The 20,906-nt window shown below is 36.3% G+C and overlaps 2 protein-coding genes across 2 annotated transcripts; one reads left to right on the top strand and one right to left on the bottom strand.

Moving 5' to 3' along the window:
* Positions 1-5,803: 5,803 nt before the first annotated feature.
* On the top strand, positions 5,804-10,006 carry LOC107792757 (calcium-dependent protein kinase 29). Its single transcript, XM_016614987.2, has 8 exons — positions 5,804-6,627; positions 7,957-8,100; positions 8,339-8,491; positions 8,714-8,829; positions 9,033-9,200; positions 9,319-9,446; positions 9,541-9,640; positions 9,728-10,006. The coding sequence occupies exons 1-8, from the start codon at positions 5,961-5,963 to the stop codon at positions 9,800-9,802; spliced, it is 1,551 nt and encodes a 516-aa protein (XP_016470473.1). The 5' UTR covers positions 5,804-5,960; the 3' UTR covers positions 9,803-10,006.
* A 780-nt stretch (positions 10,007-10,786) lies between these two features.
* LOC107792758 (plastocyanin) lies at positions 10,787-13,454 on the bottom strand. The gene has a single exon (XM_016614988.2). It carries the CDS (start codon positions 11,410-11,412, stop codon positions 10,909-10,911), a length of 504 nt encoding a protein of 167 aa, XP_016470474.1. The 5' UTR covers positions 11,413-13,454; the 3' UTR covers positions 10,787-10,908.
* Between the last annotated feature and the right edge of the window lie 7,452 nt (positions 13,455-20,906).

Below are 20,906 nucleotides of genomic sequence, written 5' to 3'. Positions count from 1 at the left end.
CTCTGCCGATTGATGTACCAACGGTGCGTAGCATTGACATTTACCACATTTTTTAACAAGCCTTGGCATCTTGTTCCATATAGGACAGTAGTATCCTGCCCTAATTAATTTTAACACTAAAGAATTTGCGCCTGAGTGATTTCCGCAGATCCATTCGTGGACTTCTCGCATAACATAGTTAGCTTCAGAAGCTACCAAACATTGGGCCAACAGGCCTTGGAAAAGATCTTCTATACAATTGTCCTCCCTTAAAGTTGTATCAAGCTGCTTTAGTGCGCAGTGCCCGAGATGCCTTGAGATCTTCAAGCAATTTTCCGTGCTCGAGATAATCAATAATCGCATTTCTCCAATCCCAGACCAAATTGGTCGTATTTACCTCGTAATAGCTATCTGTGTCCAATACCGAATTCATAAGTTGTACGACCGTACCGGAGTTAGATCCCTTCATTTTTGTGGATGATCCAAGATTAGCTAGTGCATCTGCATTCGCATTCTCTTCCCTCAGGATGTGCATAATTGACCACTCCCTGAACCGAGCGAGCAAAGCCTGGACTTCCACTACATATTTTTGCATGCGTTCCTCTTTGGCTTCGAAGATCCCATAGACCTGATTTACTACCAACTGGGAATTACATTTGATTTTTATGACCTCAGAGTCTAGTCCCCGGGCCAGCTCGAGTCCTACAATCAAAGCTTCATACGCTGCTTCATTGTTAGTCAGAGGAATGGTTCTTCTAGCCTACCTTAGGGTTTTTCCCGAGGGCGTGGTTAGCACTATGCCGAGCCCAAACCCCTTGACATTGGAAGCTCCGTCCGTGAATAAAGTTCAAACTCCCGATGTCGATTCTGACACCATCACTGCTTTTTTGGTAGCCAAAGGTAACAATCCCGGACTAAAATCGGTCACAAAGTCGGCTAAAACTTATGACTTAATCATAGTCCTAGATTTATATTTTATGTCAAATTCACTCATTTCAACTGCCCTTTTGGCAGCCTACCTGAAAGTTCAGGTTTATGAAGAACATTTCGCATGGGAAAAGTGGTCACCATGGCTATCAAATAATATTGGAAATAAGGCCTAAGCTTTCGAACGGCGACTACGAGAGCTAAGGATAATTTCTCGATATGTGGGTAGCGAGTTTATGGTCTTGTTAAAATTTTACTAACATAATAAATATGATATTGTGTACCTTCATCCTCACAAACTAAAATGGCACTTACCGCAACCTTCGAGACCGCTAAGTAGATCAATAATTGTTCGCCTTCCTTCGGTTTTGACAATAATTGAGGACTTGACAAATACCTTTTCAAATCCTTTAAAGCCTGTTGACATTCCGGAGTCCATTCAAAATTGTTCTTCTTTTTTAGTAGCAAAAATAAATGATGGCATTTCTCTGAAGACCGGAAAATGACTCAAGTCAAAATGGCCAGTCTCCCTTTTAGCCTTTGAACCTTTTTCACGTTTGATAACTGGTTCAGGATGTCTTCGATGGCTTTAATTTTATCAGGGTTAACCTCAATCCCCATTTGCGACACCAGGAATCCCAGGAACTTATCATAGCTGACCCCTAACGCACACTTCTCTGGGTTAAGCTTCATGTTGTGCTTCTTTAAGATGTCAAAGGTTTCTTGTAGGTATTTAAGATGATCACCTGCATTCAAAGACTTAACCAGCATATCATCTATGTAAACCTCCATAGTTTTCCCTATTGTTTCTCAAACATTTTGTTTACGAGCCGTTGATAAGTGGCTCCGGCGTTCTTTAGCCCGAAAGGCATTACATTATAACAATATGTGCCGAAGTTCGTTATGAACGAAGTTTTTTCTTGATCCTCTGGGTTTATCTTGATTTGGTCGTACCTGGAGTAAGCATCAAGGAAACTCATTAACTCGTGCCCGGTTGTTGCATCAATCATTTGATCAATGTTCGGTAATGGGAACGAGTCTTTGGGCATGCCTTATTTAGATCCTTGAAGTGTACACACATGTGAAAATTATTATTCTTCTTTGGAACTACTACTACGTTATCTAGCCAGTCAAGATACTTTACCTCTCAGATTGAACTGATATCAAGCAAACGAGTAACCTCTTCTTTGACGAATTTATCTCTGACCTCGACGATAGGACATTTTTTATTTTGCCTTACCGAAGGGATGTTAGGATCCAAACTTAGTTTGTGCACGGGCACTTCCGAAGGGATACCTGTCATATCTGCATGCGACCACACAAAAAAATCAACGTTAAATTTAAGAAATTCGATAAATCCAAACCTGAGCTCAGGTTTAGTCTTGTACCCAAGTGAAACTTCCTCTCCAAGAACTTCTCGAACAACGCGACTTGTTCAAGTTCTTCCACTGTGGATTTTGTCACATTCGTTTCTTCTGGTACCTAAAAATATCTTGGTACCTGATGGGATTTCGATGACTCCTCCCCTCAGTTGAATTTGCTCAGCTCAGGAGCAGGCACCGATTCTTGTAATTTCTATGTTGTATGTTCTTTCCCTTTGCTACTGGAAACTGAGATTGTATTCATCTCCCTTGCTGGCGGTTGGTTTCCTTTAATTTGTTTAATTCCCTCGGGAGTTGGGAATTTCAGCAATTGATGATATGTTAATGGCACAGCTTTTCTCGTGCAGCCATGGTCTCTCCAGTATAATATTGTAGCCCATATCACCATCTACTACCTCGAAAAGGGTTGTCTTCATCACCCCATCGGCATTCGTGGGTAGCAGGATCTCTCCCCGGATTGTCACACTTGCCATATTGAACCCGGCGAGGAGTTTTGTGGCCGGAATAATACTTTCGGTCAGCTTGGCTTGCTCCAACACTCTCTACTGGATAATATTGACCGAACATCTTGGTCCTGCCAAAACACATATAAAGAGATTACTAGGGCATCGTTGTACAGCAACAATAGTTCATTTGCGTCTTCCCCCCACAAAATTAATGTCGTCAGACTTCCTGGAGTCTCTTACTTTGGGTAACTGATACCTTCGTCTTCTTTGCCGCCAAAAAAGTCACACCATTAATCTCATTCCCCTAAAAATCATGTTGATTGTCAAATGTGGAGGATCTTCTCCTAATTTCGAAGGTTCAACATTATCATGATTGTAGTCGTAGTTGTTTTAAGCCCAGACTCTTAAGAATTATCTCAGATGGCTATTTTTCAGCAATGTTGCCACCTTCTCGCGCAGATGTCGGCAGTCCCTTGTCGGGTGGCCATTGGTCCCATGGTATTCGCACCAAAAATTAGGATCCCTTTGGTTGGGATCGATTCTCATTGACTTTGGGAACCATGCCTCTTTAATGTTTCTCATAGTCGACACCAAATCTACTATGCTGATGTTGAAGTTGTATTCGGAAAGCCTGGGTAGGAGGAATCTCAAGAACCTGATATCTCCTTGTCCTGTAACCTGTTATTTTGGTCGCGATCAGCTCACTTATCGGTAGCAAATCTATCCGCCAATCGAAAAATTCTGTCTTGTCCTTCGGCCCTTTCATAGGTCAAAAATCGACCCCTTGAAGACCGTCGATCTGATTCGAAGTCATCATTTGACTCTCCTTATTCTTTTCCCGATCCTGACCCTTGTTGATGCTAGAAAACTTAGCCGATCATCTTTAAATCTCATCTTTTACTCATAACGGTCGTGAACATCTGCCTATGTTGTTGCCTAAAACTCAAGCAGACTTTCTTTCAACTTTTGGGAAGCATCGAAACTTCTCGGATTCAGCCTTTTAGTAAATGCTTTAGTTGCCCACTCGTCTGATACGGTCGGGAACAACATTCTTTCTTTTTGGAATTTGGTCACGAACTCTCGTAGTAATTCGGGCTCTCCTTATGCAATCCTAAATATGTCGGCCTTTTGGGGCCTGCACCATCCTAGCCCCGGTATGGGCCTTGATGAAGGAATTCGCGAGCATCTCGAATGAATCTATAGAGTGCTCGACAGAAGTGAATACTATGTCAGGGCCCCCTTCGTGAGGGTCTCTCCCAAATTCTTTAGTAAGACTAACTCAATCTCGTGCAGAACTAAATCGTTTCCTTTCTACCATTGTATAGGTGGCGATATGCTCTTGAGGATCTGAAGTCCCATCATATTTCGGCCCCTCTGGCATTTTGAACCGCTTCGGGGTTAACTTTGGTATTGTGCTTGGTTAGAACGACTATTGGGTGTACTTCTTTGAGTATGGTCCTTTCAATACTGGTGGTGCGCCCGGAATCTAATCCATTCGGGCATTTATTTCCCTTATAAACCGTATGAGTTCAATTTTAAAGGGATCATTTTCATTATTGTTGACGAAGCCGCTACCGTTCCCCCCGTCCCTATCAAAGCTGACTTCGCCCCTCGGGTGTTGTTGTCGACTCTCTATGTTGTTTGATTTGCGGGAGCACAGGGAGGAATTGGACCTCGTCCATTCGCTTGGAAGCACCCAACAATGCTTGCCTCAATTTTGTCATAACCTAATCCTGTCGTGAGAGATGTCTCATAATGGCCTTTTGTTGCTCCCTCAGAATCCTTGTTGTTTCAACGACATGCTCGTCTTCAGCATCATCAGGAGTTGCCTCTCGAACATGACATGAATACTACCTGCCATAGACCGGCGTGGCCTCATCCCCCTCGTTGCGGGTATCACTGTGGAATCTTAATGCTGAGGCTGATTTCCTTGGGCCTCAACATTGTGTGCGATGTAGACATCGTTATATGCCATTTTCTATGATTTTTTCTAAGAACAAAGAACTAAACAGGTTAGTAATAGATGCAAGGACCAACTCAATTGTACAACTGTCTAAACCCCATGGTGGACGCCAAACTGTTTACCAGTAAAACGGTATAGTTAAATTTATACGAGATCTATAGACAAGTGAATCGATTGATCCTAAAATGATAAATAAATTGGCAAAAATATAAGACTTAGCATTGAAATCGAGATAAGACAGTAGAAATCTTGATTCAGGGAGCAGAGCTTCTGAAGGCAGTAGTAATAATATCAATAAGCAAGAAGGTAAAATATTGTTAAGCTTTGAACAAAGTATAGAATGTGCTTCTTAGAAAATTCGTCTCCCTACAATGGTTGTTGTAGAGCTCACTATTTATAGTGGTACCTAGGGAACAAGGTCCTAGGATCAAGCCCCTCATTGAAGAATGTGTAACGGTAGGCAGTGAATGTCATATTCTCTGTAATGGACCATATACTTAATGCTATAGATGTTCTTTATTAAATGCTACCAGGTGGTACGCATTTATTTCGTCTTTATGAACACCATCCCCTTCGGGAACAAACGAAGTCGTTGCCTTCATACCTGATTGCCTTCTATCTTCGACTGCATGTGTCGCTTTATCATGCGAGCATTTAATATGAACATATTTTACCTTATACAAAAACTAGTAAATTTGGGACATGAGGCAGAGACGGATATAGGATTTAATTTTAACATTTAAAGTTCTTAGCATTCAACTCATTGTACTTTTAAAATTATGGATTCATGCCTATTATTTGTTGTCATTTTACATTAAAAGTACTAAGTTCATATGAACATGGTAATACTCTACATCTGCCCCGGCAAGAGGACATTATTAAAATGTTTCATGAATATCGACACGTAAAGTTAAATTGAACCCACCCTTAGGCCGTAAATAGTCGACGTTCTCTTTAGACTAGGGTTAAAAAACGTAAGCAAGAAAAAAGTGGAAAATGATACCAAGACCAAAGCAACAATCCAGTTATCCAAAGAGGCATAGCAAAAGCAAAGAAAAGCACCTAAAGCCCAATGTAAAAGTCATCAGAAATTCCTTGAAACATTTGAGGAAACAAAGAAAAATTCTCTCCAAACAGGCTTTACCGTACCAAAATAGTATTATAAAGTACTCGTACACAACTCTGAAACTACGTACTCCAACTCTCTAGCTCACTGTTTTCCCACACTCTTTCTTCTAATTTTCTTTGTGTCAAAAAATCAAAATGGGCATTTGTTTCACTAAAGATTTCTGGTTCAAAAAATGGCGTTCAATACCAATAACTTCTCAAAAACAACCAGAAAAACCTTCACCACCACTTCCACCTCCAAAGCCAGTGATCCCTTCTTTCAATACTATGCCAAGAAGTAATAGCAGTAATATTGGACCAATTTTGGGCAAGCCTTACGTTGAAATTACAACCCTTTATGATCTTGACAAAGAACTTGGGCGAGGTCAATTTGGAATAACATATCTTTGTACTGACAAATCCACTGGATTAAAATATGCATGTAAATCTATATCCACAATAAAACTTGTAACTCCAAAGGATATAGAAGATGTTAGAAGGGAAATTATGATAATGCAGTATTTGAGTGGACAGCCTAATATTGTTGAGTTCAAAGGTGCTTATGAGGACAAGAATAATCTACATTTGGTCATGGAGTTGTGTTGTGGTGGAGAGCTTTTTGATCGTATTACTGCAAAAGGAAATTATTCTGAGAAAGAAGCTGCAAATATTGGAAGGCAAATTGTGAATGTTGTTCATGTTTGTAATTTTATGGGAGTGATGCATAGAGATCTTAAACCTGAGAATTTCTTGATGGTTAGTAAGGCTGAGGATTCTCCATTGAAGGCCACGGATTTTGGTCTCTCTGTTTTCATTGAGGAAGGTTAGTTCCAATTTCCAAATATATAGTACTACCTCCGTATCAATTTATGTGAAACGGATTAATAAAGAAAATTTGTCACAATATGCTTTTAACTTACTGCATAGAGCTAAGTCTCTTGTATTTAAGTTATATATGCTGATAATGTAAAGATTTTTTAACACTGTCAGTAATTCTACAATGTGATAGCATGTTATACCATTTTTACCACATTACTAATTAATGCTTGCCAAAGAGAATTGCCTAATAACTGGCCTTATTGTGTAAATATCTTTTATACTGTTTGATCAAAAAGTATGAAACCTTTTGTTAGACTAATTAAATAAGAAGATAATGGGTTAATCCTACTTAAACATAATAAATCCTAGATCAAAAACATGTTTGCACAGATAGCATGGAAATGCGTTTTAATCAATTTAATACAGCGAGTATTAAAATATACTGTTATGAATGAGTGGGAGAATAATTATTAGCAATAAATATATTAAATGACAATAAATTTAAATAGAGAGAATGATTCACCCAAACATTGAATGAGGTGGATGATTCTTCTCTCTGATAATGATGTAAGACAAATGAATATGAGAATATAGGGGGCTTTCTCGGATCTGATGCGAGAAATATGGGATAGACAGTAAATCGAATCTTTATGGAAAGGCAATATTTGTATGTCTCTTTAGAGTCAACTTTTCACAAGAGTTCTTATCATATAGAATATTACATGTCTTTTGCCTTATTTCTCCTGCTATTTATATGGGATATTCCCAAAGAACCCTAAAAAGTAAGACAGAAGGAATATTCAATGGAATATTCCCTTTGAAAGTTCCAAAGTCATTCTAGCCGTTACTTCTGTTCCTACTGCTCGACCTCGGCCCTAATGCAATGGCTCATTCTTGTTAACCACTGATCGACCTCGACCAAGCCGTCCGTGACGAGTTGCAATCTTCACATTTGATCACCTCTTCGTACCGAATTTCCTCAGTCGGATCTTGACCCATACATATACTGTCAGTGCGTTTACGCACTTAAACTCAAGTCGTTATTCTAATAAGTCACTCCCATGTTCGTGATCATGGAAGTATCTTCAGTTTAAAATACTTGCTCTATTCAATCTATAGACTGCTAAATATGAAGTATCCCTTAGTGTAGCGCAAGTTTATAGATGTCTTGAAGCGGGAAGAAAGAATTTGCTTCATGTTTACTTGCCAGTCTGTTGTAAATGATATATAGAGACATAAAACTTCTTGAAGCTCTAGCCATGAAGTGAGATTATTACTATCTTTTAGTTCTCACAATCAACTTGCAACTAAGATTTAAAGAATTATTCTACAGGAAAAGTTTATAAGGATATTGTTGGAAGTGCATATTATGTGGCTCCTGAGGTGTTACGGTATAACTATGGGACGGAGATAGACATCTGGAGTGCTGGAGTCATGTTATACATTTTGTTGAGTGGTTTTCCTCCTTTCTCAGCTGGTAAGTGAATTTTTTGCCTAGCACAGTATCTTAGTTGTATGGTACATCTTAGTTTTTAGGCTAAACAAACCCAAAATCACTATTAATATGGTGTTAAATCGCCCGTTTGGGGTGATTTTACCCAACAGACTTCATACTATAAAGAGTAGTTTCTTATCAACTTCCAATATGGAACTTTGTTCGCACACTCAACATTAGTTGATCAACAATTTGTGTTTACAATTCTCTTGTATATCAGAGACCGAAGAAGGAATATTTGAAGAGATACTTAAAGGCCACCTGGATCTTGAAAGCTCTCCCTGGCCTTCTATATCTGCCTCTGCAAAGGATCTTGTCAAGAAAATGTTGACAGTGGATCCTAAGAGAAGGATCACTGCAGATCAAGCCCTCGGTAAGTGGACATACAAATGTTAGCTTCTATCGGTAAATCTTCAAAGTTGTAATCCGTATATTATCAGATGCAAGATGAACCATATTCTCGTGTGACATCTCTCACTGATGCTCCTTTCATAAAAGATTTATCTATAGACACATAGTTCAAGTTTGTCACATTTTAGATTATTGTACAAGTTTTTAAATTGCAACAACACTTGAATCTTGATTCATGAACCAGAACATCCATGGCTGAAGGAAGATGGTGAGGCCTCGGACAAGCCTATCGATAGTGCTGTTTTGGTCAGGATGAAGCAATTCAGAGCAATGAACAAGATGAAAAAACTTGCTCTTAAGGTAGTAACCACTTGGCTTAACATGTCATTAGATATTGTCAATAAGACTTAAAACCCCTTTTAGGTGTCTGTTTCTCCCACAAGATTTCCAAGTGCATATTGTATATTTCATATTAGAAAAGTGATGAGATACTTAGTATATCCGTTCGTTAGTTCCTTATTCCTTTCTCCCCCCTCTGATGCTGTAGTATCTACTGCTTAAAGGTTATTGCAGAGAATTTATCAGAAGAGGAAATCAAGGGACTTAAGCAAATGTTTAGCAACATAGATACTGATGGAAGTGGTACAATCACATATGAAGAACTTAAAACTGGATTATCTAGGCTAGGATCCAAGCTCACTGAATCAGAAATAAAGCAACTGATGGAAGCAGTAAGATTTTGCAATCTTTTGATATTCCTAAGATCAATTTATGTGCAGTCAAAGTTAAAACAAAAGCCTGCTTCATATAAGAAAGTTAAGTTTTTCCTTCAAATTATTCCTCTTTCAGGCTGATGTTGACAAAAGTGGGAGTATAGACTACATTGAGTTCATTACTGCTACAACGCATCGACACAGACTCGAAAGAGAAGAAAACTTGTTCAAGGCTTTTCTGTATTTTGACAAGGATTGTAGTGGGTATGTATTCCCTATTTTCTTGCAAATATGTTTGTTCAGAGTTATAGTACTTGATATTTAACCGGCATCATACGGCTTCTTTTGGAATCACCAGATTTATTACAAGAGATGAACTCAGACATGCTTTGACCGAGTACGGAATGGGGGATGAAGCTACAATCGATGAAATTCTTGATGACGTTGATACAGATAAGGTTCGTGTTTTCTCATAAGCTATATCTCATATTCTAATTTCTTTTCTGAGGTTTTTGTTATATATGTGGTTTGCTTTAACTATGCAGGATGGGAAAATTAACTATGATGAGTTTGTTGCGATGATGAAAAGAGGTACGGTTGATGGTGAAGGAAATCATTGATAGATTAACCATTATGCTCTTGCCTTCATTTCTTGCAAATGTGGATCAACTTGAGTGTAAAATGGCAAGCATTCTCTATCAATAAGATCTTTCAGTAGTTGAATTTGGGTTGTTTGATTTGCTCAAGCTGACCCTGTTTATAGTAACTGCATTTGTACTATACCAAGAATAAGATCCATTTACAATGAAGTGCACCTTACCTCATATTTTGGTGTGGAAAATGATCTTTTAATTTGATTTAATTGGTTTCTTCATGTAAAAGCTTGCTAGTTATTGTTGTGAAAATGGATTAAAGGAAACTTACCTAGTAGTAGGGCAAGGGCAGCCTGATGCACAAAGCTCCCGCTATGCAGGGAAGGGCTGGACCACAAGGATCTATTATATGCAATATTACCCTGCATTTCTGCAAGAGGCTGTTTCCACGGTTCAAACCTATGACCTCGTGGTCACATGGCAACAACTTTACTAGTAAAAGCTTGCTAGTTATTGTTGTGAAAATGGATTAAAGGAAACTTACCAAGTAGTAGGGCGAGGGCACGCCGGTGCACAAAGCTCCCGCTATGCACGAGGTCCGGAAAGGGCCGGACCACAAGTATCTTTTGTATGCAACCTTACCTTGCATTTCTGCAAGAGGCTATTTCCACGGTTCAAACCTATGACCTCATGGTCACATGGCAGCAACTGTACCGGTAAAAGCTTGCTAGTTATTGTTGTGAAAACGGATTAAAGGAAACTTACCTAGCAGTAGGGAAAGAGCAACCCGGTGCACAAAGCTCCCGCTATGCACGGGGTTCGGGAAAGAGACGGACCACAAGGGTCTATTGTACGCAGTCTTGCACTGCATTTCTGCAAAAGGCTGTTTACACGGATCAAACTCATAACCTACTGGTCACATGGAAGCACCTTCTTACCTAGTAGTAGTACAATTTTATTGTTTTCCGTCTCAATTGTGAAACACACAAACCTCTTAAATCCCAAGCTATATAAAGAACTATGTAACTCCACGAACTTATGATTATATCCTCAAAAAGACATACAACAAAAGATTCAGGGGATTGGAATAGAAACAAGTTAACTCTCACACATGATAAAGAGGCTAACTAGAATTAGTTAACAGTAACTTTGCCAACCATTCCAGCTCCCTGGTGAGGTGAACAGTAAAAACTGTAGGTTCCTTTCTCACTCAAAGTGACAGAGTAAGTCTCCCCTGGTGCATTGAGAAGGTCCTCTTCAGACATTGAAATCTTAGATGCATCAACACCAGCTGGAATTTCATCTTCATCAAATACAACGTTGTGTGGGAACCCTGCATTGTTCTTGAACGTAATTTTCTCACCGGCGCTAACGCTGAAGTTTCCAGGAACAAAAGCAAGACTGCCATCATCGCCACCAAGCAATACTTCAATAGCTAAGGCATTGCTAGCTAGTATTGCACTTGCAGCTGTAGCAACAACAACTGCACCTACATCTTTTAGTGAAGCCTTTACTACCATTTTGGATGTTTGATTGGTTGACACCATTTTGGCTACATTGCTAATTTTGGAAGATGTACCGGATTTAAGTCCAGTGAATGATGGGATAGTAACTGCAGCAGAGGTTACACTGGCCATTGTCTTGCTTTTCACTATTCTTGTTACTTCTCTAACTGGCTAAGTGAAAACTTTGGATCAAGAAAGATAAGGAGGGATGATGAGGTTATATTATGTGTTTGATTGTGAGGGAATATGGATTTTCTTTATGTGTGGTGTGTGTTTGTGGTGAGATGATGAGTTGTTATCTGGTAGGAAGGAATGCTATTGGTAGAGATGGATTATATACTTTGACGTGGAAATGGATTTATATCAAGAGGAGTATATGTGAGATGGAAAGTAAAAGAGTATTGTGCTACAAAAATTGAATTTTCCAAGGGCAGAATATAAAATTGGCCGTTCGGCTAAAACGGAGGATTAAATTTTTGCCTTAGTTCTTCAGATTAAAGGATCCTGGGACCAGGTTGGGATTTTAGTGAATCATAATTTTTTTTTAATAAGCGTGGTGATAGGATCAGCTTGCCCGCACATCGGCTAATTCCACGTGATACATGTTATCTCCCAAATGGGCAATTTCTGTCTTCAACTTGAACTATATTTAAAATTGAATAATTTGTTATAGTACTTGTACTATGTTCCCACCTAGTGTCACAAAATAAAATTTTAGATATGTGCAGTCCGTATGATATTTTTGCAAGTTACGACAACGAATACTTTGTCCATTTTCCTTTCCTTATCTTTATTGTGTGGCATTGACATGAGACGCTGCGTAAAGAGGGCCAAAAATTACAAGCCAAACACTTGGAAGATAACAAGATTTCTAGCAAGAGCAATTCTTTTCCCCGGATATAGATAAGTTCAAGTTCCCCTAGGTTCTTACATTGATACTCCATTGTAATTCTACAAAGAACTGCAAACGGAAAAAGTTATCAAGTGAAAAGACATTAAGGGTGTGTTTGGTATAACGGAAAATGTTTTCCAATAAAATATTTTCTTGAAAAATAAGTAATAATCTTACTCATTTTTGGTGTTTGGCATGTCGTAAATTAAGAAAAATAACTTCTCAAGAGTATTAATAAATAATTTAGATACAATAAACATGAAGTCATAAACTTTCGAACCCACAAATTTTATAAACTTCTAAACTGCTAAACTTTCGAACTCGTAAACTCTATAATTTGTAAACCCGCAAACTTCCAAATACATAAACTTCTGAACTCATAACTTTGTTCTCGTAAAATTTCGAACCTGTAAACTGAAAAATAAAAAAAATCAGAACTGAAAATATATATATATTTTGCCGCGAGGGAGGAGTGGGCCATGGTGGTGCAGAAATTAAAAATACAAAAGAAAAAAGTAAAAAAAGTTTCTTTTTTTTTTTTTTGGGTGGGGGAGGGGGACATGGGGTGCCTGAGGGGAAATTGAAAATACACAAAAAAAAAAAAAAAAAAAAAAGAAATCCAGGGGAACGAGGGTTTAGGAGGGGGAGTGGTGACGGAGAAGAAATGAACGCTAAAGAAGGTGAATGAACTTGTATAACTTCATAAATGGTTCCTAATTGTTGTATTTTTCTTTTCTTTTATTAATAAAAAACTAGCCCTATGCGCTTTCTAGTGGATTGCAAAAAAAAAAAAAAGAGGGTTTAAGAGGGTGAGTGGTGACGGAGAAGAAATGAACGCTAAAGAAGGTGAATGAACTTGTATAACTTCATAAATGGTTCCCCGGCAAGAAATGAGGGCTGATCGACCACACCAATGTCAATGTTTCACGTCTGGAATTGATGGTCCATTCTATAATTCTGGCTTTCCAATGGCAATCACCCTAACAACGCCCTCCCATCGATCACGCCATCCCAGCTGAGAGTAGAACATGTTTGATACCTCAGATCTTTTCTCTTATTGATACCAAAGAAGAAAAGATGCTAGGTGGAGTTACCTAATACTTGTGTTGCTGAGAGGTAAAATAGTCGAGATGTGTGACAAATTATCATTTTAAAACAAGGAACCCCAAAAACAAAGAGGCAGAAGTTTCCCCTCTTGATCCAAAGAGTAATTCACAAGTATATAGGAATTGATGAAGAAGAAAATTTGACAAACAAAAAGTACATTATATTATATTAATATATCCTTGAGGGAATTCTTTCATGAGGATGGTACTTCCATTTTGTACTCCTTTTTTGAGTTCGTTAGGGTACTAGGATGTACTACCCTTACTATTGACTATATGTTGTACTACAACTGTACTATTTACCTTTATCCTACTGCATTGTTTCTACCTTAATCTGTATGATTAATGTGCAAAAGATAAGGTGAGGAGAGAAAGAAACGCGACCGTTGATGACAGTACTAAGATTAATTTGCCTGGAGGAAGGCAATGATAAGAATAAATAGGCTACGTTCAGCTCTGAAAATATATCTACACTTTCATAATTTTTTTAAGAAGTGTGGCAGGAAAAAACAGAACAAAACTTGCCCTTAATTAAGGATATAACAAAATCCAGTTAACAAAAGACATGCCGTATTGAGGATGATGTTTATCTTCATCAATTTGTTTCTCGTCAAACGTTCTAGTAAATCATTTTCTTGGTCTAACCTTCAGCTACAGGTAACTAATTCGGATTAAGAGATTGTGAAATTTTTTGGGACTACTCTTTCTTAGCTGCAATATTTTCATCGTCAAAATTATACATCATCTATTGGCCACCATCAAATCAAAGGATGTGGTGCAGTGGATGAGACTGTTCTTCCCTTAACCAGAGGTTTCGAGTTTGAGCCCTAGGTATTAAAAAATCCTTGGTAGAGAGCGTTTCCTCCCGAATGAGGTCCTACGCAGCACGAATCCGGATATAGTCAAGCTCCCATACGGGTACCGAACACCGGTGAAAAACCAAAAAAAAAAAAAAAAACATCTATTGGCCTAACCTTCTACAACATTTTAAAAGACAAAGGTCCTAACTAATTCAGAGTAAGAGACAGTGAAATCTGATTTTGTTGCTCTTCTTGCTTCCTCACTCTCTAACTTACTTTCTGATGTATTATGCTTGTTGGGCTTTTCTTCCGAGGCGGATCTAAGAAGGGATTTTTACAGAAATAGCCTACTATATTTATTATTTATTTTTCTAGCCATATATATAGTTTATACATTGATTATACATAATTATACACATGTAATTCATAAATTATGCATATATTATACCTTCACTGGCTATTTTTAGTATAAGCAGTTGGGTGGATGGCTATTTGGGTTAATTCTTCATCTAGAGATTCCAAGAAGATGGTGCACTATTACAAAGAGGTGAATCGAGAAATTATATTGATTGGTTCAACCTTTAGGTTCTTACCATAAATCTATTAACATTTAGAAATCACAGGTTAAAATTAATTTTTTTTCTTGCAATTTAGTAATCTTTAACATATATCCTATACTCCATATCAAAAATGTTGGAATCATTGAACCATGCTACATCATCCACCGCTATTAGTTCTAATTATATAATTTTGCGATAATGGAAATTTCAATAATTTCTGTCAACTGTATTTGTTCGGCAACGAATACAACTAAGATGAAATATTGGGGTGTATACAAAGGATATAACCTGTATCGACTGTATTCGTATTGTAGATATAGAATGTTCCCGTTGAAAGTCAAACTCAAGATCTCCGCTTACTGTATTCATTCCGCTACGAATACAACCAAAACGAAATACAGGGATGTATATAAAGCATATAACATATATCGACTGTATTCGTATTCTAGAAAAATAGAATGCTCTCATTGAGAGTCAAACTCAAGACCTCCGCTTACTAAGTAGGTAGAGTAACTAACTGAGCTACGAGAGGTTGTTTCTCTCTTATTTCAGTTAGGATCAAGCTATTACTTGGGGGCCAAGTTCTTTCTTCCTATAAATAGGAGGTTCCCTACCATTTTTAAGAGATCAAGAAAAGTTTATTAATTATCTCTCTCTACGTTCCTCTTATTTTACTTTGTTTTATATTATTTCATAACATGTTATCAGCACGAGTCTCTAACCAATTGAGATTTAAGTTTGGTTCTTCTTCCGCCCATGTTCTGATTAATCTCATTATGAGAATTATAAAAGAATAACTGCTATAACTAGTAAGTACAAAAGCAGGTATGCTTCTGTTAGCATTTGTTTATGATTTGGAAACAAGTTCCAACCAATTCTCTCTACAATGCAGTAAGTTCCATCACCAGGCCAATGAACCATAAATTTCAAATTTTATGAATTTGAAGAAATAGTGAAAACAAGAGGCATAACTTTTCATCCAAGGAGTTTCATCTAACTGTTAGGCTTTTCTAAAATTATCTCTTAACAGTATGATTTTTGAAAGTATATATAATTAGTTTACATATTACTACTAATTAACAAGATATTGGTGAAGTATGTTTGTGAATTGTGTAGATATGCATTCACACTTTTAGTTGATTCACTTGCTGGAGATTTTACATGTTGCAGTATGATTTAGATGTAAAATTTATCTCTCGTTAATGCAAAATTAGTTAAGCAATTTGCATTTTTTATGTTGGTAACCGAGTTTTATTGCATGCCATATAGGATACTACAAATATTATTTCTTTGATTATATTGGGAAGAGAAAATGAAAAGGGCAACCAATTTTGATATTTCAATGGACTAATAGGGTACCAGCTGATTAAAGTATTTAAAATGAACGAATATTGATCAAATATAAACATATTTGTCCATTCTCTCTTTTAAGAACTTTTGATTCTTCAATTTGAAAATATCAAATCATATTATATAATGAACCAGATTATATTTGACGACATTCGATATTGACTTAAGTGTTAATATTTACAAAGTTGTTATGACTGAATGATTTTTACCTATAACTACTCTAGTGAGTATATTTTTAAAGACTCGAGTGTGAGTTCAAGTGCATTTTGGGCTATTATGGATTTGATTGAGGTTAAGACAGCAGGTTCAAGTTCCAGCATACCGTAAAGATAAAACATTGGGTTCGAGTCCTGATGCATCATGATTATAAGAGTTGGGTTCGAGTGTCACTGCATTTTAGAGTAACACACTGTTATGAGGATAAGACATTGGATTTGAGTCTCAATGCACCATATTGATGATATAATGATGACTGATGCAAAATAATGCTCCATTCTATGAAAAGAATGTGGTAGCAGTGCATAATAAGTCTAAATGAAGATAAGTGGTTGATAAATGAATGTGGGCGTGCCAGCGACCAAAATAATAATAGTCATCATTATCGTAATTGAAAAAAGGAGAATAATAAGGGTTCTCAAAATAATCCTTCAAATATGAAGGAAATGTGCATTAATGTGGTCTGTTAATACGAGACACGTCCACATGATTATAGTTCATCCCTTAAAAAAAGTGACTTGTGATAAGCATTGTAAATACAAACTCATTCTTAAAAGTGAATGTGAAAATATATATGTGATAGAAATTATACAAAAGAATGTGCTTATACATGGTTGAATAAATACTACAACTCACCTCTAAGGGAGGTTTGAGAGAAAGAAAGATAATGAATATTACGGTGTGGTTACATGAATATGTCATTGGTCGTGTACATGTGGTGCGCCAAAAATATTTTGCCATGCCTTATAAAAAGTTATTAAAGGCAAAATTACAGCATAAAATGATTTTGCTTATGATGATTTTAACCATGACAATTATTATGATATGATTTTCTCCGTGAATGAGACATTTACCATATAGATAGTGTGATAAAAGATCTTGTAGTGCAAAATAATTGAGAGCTCCGAAAGAGCGAATTTATTACTATCCTCATGAATAAAATTATTCATGACATTGGTATTGTAGTAAGTCTCAAAAAAACTTTTTGAGTTTCATACATATTAGCCAAAGTAGTTGGCAAATTGAGACTATAAATAAAAGGAAGATTAAATATCTGTATATTACTATATTCATATCGGGTAAATATAAAAGGTTACCAGACTTTTTTCTATTTGTACTACACAAGTATAAGCATAAGAATGGAATCGCATGCCACAAGTAAACTAGAGGTTTAATGAAACAAATATTAGTTGGCATGACCGGTAGGACATCCCGGTTCAATTATGATGCACAAATGATTGAGAATTCACATTGGCATATATTGAAGAAATAGAAGATTGTTCAAATTTTCACTTGTGCTGCATATTCTCATGATATATCAGCTAAAGTTGGTACTAGATCCCTTAATTTCTGGAACGAATAAAATGTGATATATATATATATATATGCTCAGTCACCTGCCATTTGGACCGTTTACTATTATATGATTTTAATAGGTGCATCTATTGTATGGTCACATGTGCATTTGTTATCAACTTGCAGTTTGACTTTTGCAAAATTGCTTGCTCAAATTATTAGAGCACAGTTTCAGAATGTAATTCATGATTTATCTTGATAATGTTGGTTTAAATCCAAGTTGGTTTAGCAGAAATCGTATGCCTCTAATTATAGCTAAACAATTGGTTATGAGAACAAAACTCTCAAAAATAATTATGGTATGAGATTTATTATTTAATATATGGCAGCACTTGTACGCATCTAGCCAACAAGTTATGTTAAATTCTCCTCATCACAATTGGTTCAGGGTTAAGAACCAAATAATTTCCATCTAGAAATATGAATATGCTATATAATTTAACTATTCTACGACAATGCACAAAGATGGATCCTCAAAGAAGGTTGGGCATATGTGTTGGTAATTACAATATTAGGGGGAGAAAATGGGCAGCTGATAAAGTAATACATGGAATAAATTGTTATGAGTACACCTAGATCCTTGTACAAGAAAATGTGAACTTGAACTTCAAGTGATAATTCATTTGCAAAATATTACCAGGCGCATTTGTTGACTCAAAGCTAAATGTCATATTTCAGCTGTTAATGCTTCAAATAAAATAAAGTCTATGCTGGACAGAGTCTATAGCATGCATGAATCGTAATAGATCAATCGGTTCCAAAGATAAAACTCTGTGAACTAGGAGAGGAACAACTGGTCAAGATAGTCATAATAAAGAAGCAAGTGCTCTATAAGAGCACCATGACATAACACTTTATAAAACCTCATGGGAGAGGCTCAGGTACCTAAAAATAATGAGATTTCGATAAGTTATGTCTTTATTGAGGTATGATGAAACCGATGTAAAATGGTCGTCGAAGATATTATTGATATAATGTAGCGCTCAATATTATTAATACTAATGAGGATCTTAGGCTCAAATCTGTCATGAAATTTGGACAAATAAATGACTGTTCAAATGAAAAGCACGCAATAGAAATTGACTTCACCTGAAGAATGTAAGGTTGGACGGATAATCCCAGCGCCTGAATGTATAAAGCAGTGAAGGTATAAATGTATTTTTGTGATTTTTTTGCGAAAGTTAAATAAAAAAAGTTAAGTCGCTGGATATAACAACGACTTGTGGTACAAGATATATTGCAAATATCCTGACATTGATTATATGGAGAGAAGTTCTCTTGTGGTGGATGCAATTGCTTTCAGGTAGAGTGACAATACATGAAAATCTTAATATACGTATAGTAAATTGTTGTCATTATTAATATGGCTAGCTAGACAACAAAGCTTATATGAAAATCCTTAAAGGATTTAGTATGTTATGGAGCATATAAAGGTTCCCGAAAAATTTATTCAAGAAAGCTTTCAAAATCTTCATGAATTGAAACAATTAGGGTGCATGTGATATAATTGCCTTAACAAATACCTATTAAAGGAAGGGTAAAAAAAATGACCCAGTTTATTCTTATGTTTTATAAAATAATTTGGATATGATTTGACAAAATTCTTGTGTATCATAGTTACTTGAATCCTGGGGAGTTTCAAAAGCAGTAGATTATCTACTAAATTGATTTGAAATGAATGATTTTCGGAAGATCCAAAATTACAAAAGATTCTAAAGAGATTTCATTGAATACTCCAATGATTGTGAAAACGTATGATATAAATAAATATCTATTAAGACCTCATGAAATGATAAATATATTTTGGTTTGGAGCATCATATCTAGTGCGATTTGTACAGTTATTTATCTTGATAAACTATGAGCACACGACAATGTGCTAACATGGTATAGTTTTAATTACTTTCGTGTGGAGCTATTTGAATGAGATCGATAATACATTACAAACAAAAACCATTGATATAGATTTGTTTTATCTTAACAAATATTATCAAGGTTTTGTTGGTTATGCAGCAGGAAACTTTTCATTACCTCAAGTTCGTTTTACGTACAAGTTATCTATTTGCATTGGGATGCTATCATATCATATTGATTTACAAAACAGTCAAATATTGATGCATAAGAGATTATGCCAAGATGATTTATGAAGCAAGTATTCGGCTCAGAGAAAGATTTAAGATATCCAGAAAATATGCAATATTCTTCTAGAAAGGCAGATTGTAGCAATATTATATGGAGATAATACTTGAGCTCAATCAAAAGTATGGTGATAAAAATGTTCAACCAATTTGTTCAGGAAAGTTTTCTTCGCCAAGGCACCGTTGTCCTTCACATTTAAGAAGCCGATATATAAGATCAAAATATGTCACCTCGGAGATATACGCGTTGTTTTCTTCAGGGGGAAGTATAATACGTGTTGCACTCTTTTTTCCTTAACCAAGTTTTTGTCCCACTGGATTTTCCTTGTAAGGTTTGTAATGAGGTAGCTTGAAATGTGTATTACTAGATATGTGTACTCTTTTTCCTTCACTAGGACTTTTTTCCACATGATTTTCCTAATAAGGTTTTAACGAGACATATCATCTATTAATGGATATTGTAGGGGGATTGTTATAAATATCATTAATTATGCATGTCCATTTATTATAGAATTACTTGGAGAGCAAGCTAAATAATTAGTGGTCAATATAACTATAGGAGCTAGCCTAGTTACTATGAGATTATTTAGTTAGGATCAAGCTATTACTTGGGACCAAGTTCATTTCTTCCTATAAATAGGAGATTCCCTTACTATTTGTAAGAAATCAAGAAAAATTTATTAATTATCTCTCTAAATTACTCTTATTTTACTTTGCTTCATATTATTTCATAACAATATAGTGCATGTTTGTTGTAGCGTCTAATTTTTCCATTTTCATATTCTTTCAGGCTTAGGAGTTGGCCCATGGCTTGAGTGCCAATTGTCCAGTTCCTTTCGAGTCTTTGCACGGAACTCGAATATAATGTGACATAAGCATATTCCAGTTTTTGTCAAATTCAAACTATTAAAATAAGGGAGCAACTTATTAAACAATACAAAAACCACACAGATGTCATGCAGCATATCTTCTTTCCTTTGTTTTTTTTCCGGAGGATAACTATATAGTAGAGTATATACTAACGTGACTTATATTTTTTTTTAAAGGAATGCGCAGTCTGCGAGATGAATACGTGTTACATAAACATATTAGTATTTTTTTATGCCTCATTTTTATTGATTAGAGTCATTGACATTGTTGATTTTTTAGAAGACAAATTGGATAATAATGGACTGTGATTTATTTTGTCTCCGCATTTGAAATAAGAAG

The sequence above is a fragment of the Nicotiana tabacum genome, chromosome 1 (assembly GCF_000715075.1).
Source record: "Nicotiana tabacum cultivar K326 chromosome 1, ASM71507v2, whole genome shotgun sequence".
Taxonomy (NCBI): Eukaryota; Viridiplantae; Streptophyta; class Magnoliopsida; order Solanales; family Solanaceae; genus Nicotiana; species Nicotiana tabacum.
This window is presented reverse-complemented; position numbering and strand designations above follow the sequence as displayed.

Bases quoted from the DNA above. Each gene is read 5' to 3' on its own strand.
- LOC107792757 (XM_016614987.2), top strand. From the start codon at position 5,961: ATGGGCATTTGTTTCACTAAAGATTTCTGGTTCAAAAAATGGCGTTCA. The intron at 8,101-8,338 runs GTAAGTGAATTT...CTTGTATATCAG, and splicing joins TTTTCCTCCTTTCTCAGCTG to AGACCGAAGAAGGAATATTT. The intron at 9,641-9,727 runs GTTCGTGTTTTC...TTAACTATGCAG, and splicing joins ATGACGTTGATACAGATAAG to GATGGGAAAATTAACTATGA.
- LOC107792758 (XM_016614988.2), bottom strand. From the start codon at position 11,412: ATGGCCAGTGTAACCTCTGCTGCAGTTACTATCCCATCATTCACTGGA.